Raw genomic sequence first — 5,697 nt, 5'->3', positions numbered from 1 at the left:
TAGTGCTCGATCGCTCTCTCACTCTCTCTCTCTCTCTCTCTCTCTCTCACAGACACATGCAGGAGAAGGAAACCAAGAAGATAAGGCAAGGGCACTCTTGTATTCAACACATGAGAATGAGGGTTTTAGGGTTATATTTGACTCTTATAGGTGACTTGGCCGTTCACACATGGACGCCCATACATGGCCGGCCGATCCTAACCCATATCCTACTGATATTCAAGGTGCGCCTCTCATCGGCGATCACCCAATCCCTTTATCGTTTGCATATGGTGCCGACAAGCCCGGCCCATGACTCAGAATACTTAATATTAATTACATGACGTAAAACATAGTACGTCTCAATGTCCGTCATAGGTTAACACTAACCTTAAGGGTTAAGGTTAGGGTCACACATGGGCTAGGACTAACCTTAAGGGTTAAGGTTAGGGTCAGGCATCCAAGGGTCACACATGGGAAATGGAGAGTCAAGAGTCACTTGAGGGCCCTTCTATATAATAGGGGCATGGGGCACACTCAAGGGAGGCTGGGCTAGGTTATGTTATGTTCTATTGTGCAGAGGACTGTAACTACTCACCTACCATTTCACACTGTAGCTACATGCTGCTGGGGATTGGAGTTATACCTCTTGATGGTATGGGACATCAAGGTATGATGTACTTCATTATAATTCATGTGTGCATCCCTTGGGCTCGGGGGTGGTCGAGTGGATGAGTTTATGCCTGATTTATGCATAACAATTATCTAGAGAGATCTTAGGGTTTTAACAGCTATGCATGTACGTCAAACATTCAATTCTATGGATCATGTGGGTTCGTTCTTAGAGTCTTCCTTCAAGTCCTTAACTATGGCCCCTGTCAATTCTTGGGATTGGTTGGGCAGTTTTGTGAAGTGAACTTTGGATTGAGCAGCTTTCACCTTGAGAAAGATGTTGAAGGGGTCATGGGCCTCTCTCTCTCTCTCTATATGTATGCATATTAAAGAGGTATTCACGCTCATCTTTTCTAGTTAGTGGGAAGGTGGATTACTCCATTAGCTCCCAACCAATCCCCGTCATGTAGTCTAGTGGTAGAACAGTTGGGTCCCATTATGGGGGCCCGGGTTTGATGCCAATGAGCCACGCTCATCTTTTCTAAAAGAGCTTAGGTGTATTCTATGTTGTGAACACTTAAACGAAGTGAGTGTGACCAAACATAAAGAAAAATTTGATGGGGGACAAGAGATGGGAATGTATGTGTGAGTGCATGAGTGTTGCTTTTGTGGTGTGTGTCTAGAGGAATTGGGAGTTATGAGCTTCACACATACTCTTAACCCACTCTTTACAATTTTACCCTATTAGAACCATTGCAACATGTGCTTTATAATTTTCCCATCAGAACTTGTAAGTAATACATTAGGGAGGATATTATGAAGCGTTGTGGTCCACACACTCACAACCAATTTTTTTCTAAGGTGCAAACAATGAGTGCTTGTGTTCTTGATTACAAATTTTGCATTTGATGTTTGCTTCCTACGAAGAAAGATGAGACGGTTAGTGGTGGTGCCTACGCATAGCTTATTTGGAAATGTGAATAGATGTGATCAACAAGAAAGGAACTAATCTCGTTGGTAGTCATGACATCCATAAGTTTGTCCTCTTTTTAGATGCCCATGTGTTTAGATGTAGAGAATTGTAAGGTTTCATGATTTTTAGCGATAAATTGTGCAAATGATTCATTTTTAGGTCCAAGAGGAAACAATTTTTCATGATCAACGCATAGTGTTCAAAACAAGAGCTTACCTTAAACTATGCTGAAACAAGTATTTTTTGGTCTTGCTTAAGAGTTACAAATACAACTTATCAGATGTGGGTGTCTAGATTGTCCGTCACTCCATTGTCACATTGGAATGCTTACATGGTTATGAGAGTGAGCTAGCCTTTCAAAGTCAAAACCAACATCTTTTTCACCATTCACAACCTCGAGGCCTCAACCTTCAACACCTCTTTATAGAATAGGTCTTCCCATCCTAAGGTGCACCCTGACCTCACACCACGATAGCAACAAACAATGGCAGATGCAAAAAATGTCCTCTGCCCAAGTCTATTTTGAAGGCAAGACCAAAGTTTAGATCCCTAAGAAAAGACCCTCAAAGAATCTAAGCAAAAAACCTAAGAAGAAAAAGAACCAAACCAAGGGGCACAAGCCAAGGTGAAAAGATCAACCATGCAGCAACTTTACCGTTCATTTGTGGTGGTTACCGATAAATGTTAACATCATTTTGAGTCCTTTACATTGTAATCTCTTTTCTGATACATTTTGATGTACGTAGCTAAAGGCTTTAGGCAAGTGTCTATCTTTTTGAACCCATGTAAAAAGGCTAATGTCATAAAGCCTTAGGTCTCTTTTTAAAGTCCATTACATTGTAATCTCTTTTCTGATACATTTAGATAAAGGCTTTAGCCGCGTGTCTCTCTCTTGGAGTCCATGTAACAAGGCTAATGGCATAAAGCCTTCGCCGTTTTAAGTCTTTTAATATATGTCCAGCCAGGTGCTGCACGGCTGTGTATTGGAACTCATTTGATCCTGCACTGTTCTTCCATCATCAAAGGGCGCAATGCATCCGATACATCTTCCTAGCCATTGTGGCTAGATATATCATGCTCGTATGTTCACCCTCATTTACATGCATCTTCCCACATGTATGTGTTGGACATCAAAGTGTATGCTGCACTATGTTCCTCATTCAATCTCACTGCAAATTCAAAGGCCTGCCTACCCAGCTTTACATTACCCCAACAACGACAGGCACCCAACATGGTACTCCACATCACAAAATCAGGCTTTGTAGTCACCTTCTCCAACAAAGCCACCGCCTCTTGCAGCTGGCCTGCACGACTAAGGGCATCCACCATGCAGTTGAGGTGCTCAATACTTGAAGTGATGCCAAATTCTATGCTCATAGCCTCAAAATAATGATGTCCCTCCTCCAAAAGGCCAGCATGCGTGCATACAGAGAGTACGCTGACAAATGTGATCTCATCTGGCTGAATGCTTGCTTTCCTCCTCCTCCCAAACAATTGAAAAACAAGCTCACTCTCTCCTTGGCGGGCGTACCCGGTAATCAATGCAGTCCAGGTTGAATGGTCCTTCGTGGGCATTGCATCAAACACCTGCTGAGCATCAACCATACTTCCACATTTACCATACATGTCAACAAGTGCTGTTGCTGTACTTACTTCAGTAATCTCGTGTCTACCTGCACCACTACACTGGGTGTGGATTTTCTCCCCAATTTCTAAGGCTGCTGTGTTGCCATACCCTTTGAACATGCTCACATAGGTCACTTCATTTGGTATCAGACCTTGCTCTTGCATTTGTCTGTAAAGCATGAAAGCCTTCTCGATTTCTCCTAGGTCAGAATAGCCCGATATCAGTGTGTTAAATGAGAAAGCATTCGGGGCCACACCCTTCAATAGCATCTGCTGGAAACAGCTCAAGGCTTCATCGCTACGCCCATCTTCGGCGTACCCTGCCATCAATGCAGTCCAAGAGACCACGTCTTGTACTGGTAACATATCAAGCACTTTCTGTGCTTCTGCAAGCGAGCCATATTTGGCATACATGTCTACCAAAGTGTTTCCAACTGACAGATCTCTTTCAAAACTTTTTTTAAGAATCTCAGCATGTAATTCTTGGCCCCTGTTAATTGCTCCTAAGCTGCTACAAGCTTGCAAGCAACAAACAAAAGTAATGGCATCCAAAGGAATGCCCTTGATCCGCATTTTCTCCAAGCAGTTAAGTGCTTCTTCACAAAGCCCCTGCTCAGCATACACTCCTATTAGTGTGTTCCAAGAGACCACGTCCCGAATCTCCAACTTGTCCAACACATGCCATGCTTCAGAGAGCAAGCCGAGTTTGCCATACATATCCACCAAAGAGCTGCAAACAAAAGGATCCCTTTCAAATGCGTCTTTGACCATCTCACTATGTATTTCTTGGCCCTTGTTCACAGCTCCTATGCTGCCACAAGCCCTCAAGCTACAAGCATACGTAAAAGCATCCGGAGACATGTTCTTCCATCGCATCTGTTCCAAACAGTTAAGCGCTTCCTTGCCATGCCCATGTTCTACATACCCTGCTATTAATGCGGTCCAAGAAACCACATCTTGGACTGCCAGGTTGTCGAACACTTTCCGTGCCTCTACCAGCGAGCCACATTTAGCATACAAATCAACCAAAGTGTTGCAAACTAAAGGATCTCTCTCATAGCCTTCTTTCACACTCTCAGCATGTATTTCTCGGCCTCTACCTATCGCTCCTACGATGCTACAAGCTTTCAAGGCCCCAAAAAGGGTAACTTCGCTAGGAGAGATGCCCTCCAGTTGCATTTGTTCCAGACAATTCAGAGCTTCCACACCAAAACCAAGTTCAGTGTAATTAGTTATTAGTGCATTCCACGTCACAATGTTTCGATGTAAGAGCTGGTTGAACACCTCTTGTGCCTCTACAAGAGAGCCACATTTGCCATACATATCCACCAAAGTGTTTCCCACAAAAAGATCTTTTTCGTAACTCTCCTTCACGATTTCATTGTGTATTTCCCACCCCTTCTCCAAGCATTTCAACCTGGCACAAGCTTTCAGTAGGTATAAAAATGTGTAGTTGCTAGAATACACACTTCGCTCTTGCATCTTCTGGAACAAGTCAAAGGAGAGCTGGAATTCTTCACATTCAATATATCCTTGGATGAGTGATGTCCAAGAGAACTCGTTTTGATGACTCAACCTGTTGAACACATGGTGGGCATCCGACATGCTTCCACACTTCACAAACATGGGCACAAGATAGTTTCCAAGCTCTGATTGAGCTTCCAGCCCCTTATCACACGCGTGCACATGTACTTTCCTTGCATATGCAAGATTGCTTGTGTTTCTACACTCCTGCAAGACACTGATGAAGGTCTCTATTGAAGGCAACTCAAGTCTTTGATCCAAAGAAGCACATGCATCTTCTAGGGTCAACATTTTTTGAGGGGGTATGTGAGCTGTAAAAGGCTTCAATGAGGGGTCCCTTATACTTGTCCAAACAGCATGTTTTGCCCCCAGCTGACGCAGTTTACACAACAGTTCCGTGCCCGTCATCCAGGCTGAACGTCAAGTATTGATGGACAACTTTGCCCATCCAGCTCCCCACTTGTTGCTGCATGGGCTGGCAATGTTGTGTGACCAGTTCTAGCCTAAGGAGGCTGAGCAATAGCTGCTAGGGGGGAGCTAATAAGCAATCTGATGTGCTTTCTTTGGGAGTTTGATCTTAGGTGTGAGTAGTTTGTGGCATGTCGTCAAGTTGGTACTTGATTGAACTCTTGACCAAAAGGTCTTGGGTTCAACTTGTAAGTGCAAGTGTGTCACCCCTTGCCCCCAAGGTTGAAATCCCAGTCCTCAATGAACTTCAAGTGTCATAGGCACATGGCCAGCCACCTTGTAGATTATACCAACTGCAGAGCCATCTGGCACCAACCTCCTCAAACATGGACTGGGGAACTAGGTTCTTACAGATGTCATAGGCACATGCCCAACAAGAATGTAGAGCATATGAAGCGTACTGCCAGCCTCTTTAAAGAGGGACTTGGCAATCTGGTTATGGTAACCTTGATGTGCTAATGGCACATGTTAATCCATGCCCAATTAGATGTTAATCCACCCCTGACTTGGCACTG

General features: G+C 43.9%; 1 protein-coding gene across 1 annotated transcript; it reads right to left on the bottom strand.

Annotated features, from left to right (window-relative positions):
• Positions 1–2,656: 2,656 nt before the first annotated feature.
• Positions 2,657–5,122, bottom strand: LOC147636383 (pentatricopeptide repeat-containing protein At4g13650-like). The gene has a single exon (XM_086802117.1). It carries the CDS (start codon positions 5,120–5,122, stop codon positions 2,657–2,659), a length of 2,466 nt encoding a protein of 821 aa, XP_086658243.1.
• Positions 5,123–5,697: the final 575 nt, after the last annotated feature.

The sequence above is a fragment of the Cibotium barometz genome, chromosome 8 (assembly GCF_041138505.1).
Source record: "Cibotium barometz isolate CiBa-2024 chromosome 8, ASM4113850v1, whole genome shotgun sequence".
Taxonomy (NCBI): domain Eukaryota; kingdom Viridiplantae; phylum Streptophyta; class Polypodiopsida; order Cyatheales; family Cibotiaceae; genus Cibotium; species Cibotium barometz.
This window is presented reverse-complemented; position numbering and strand designations above follow the sequence as displayed.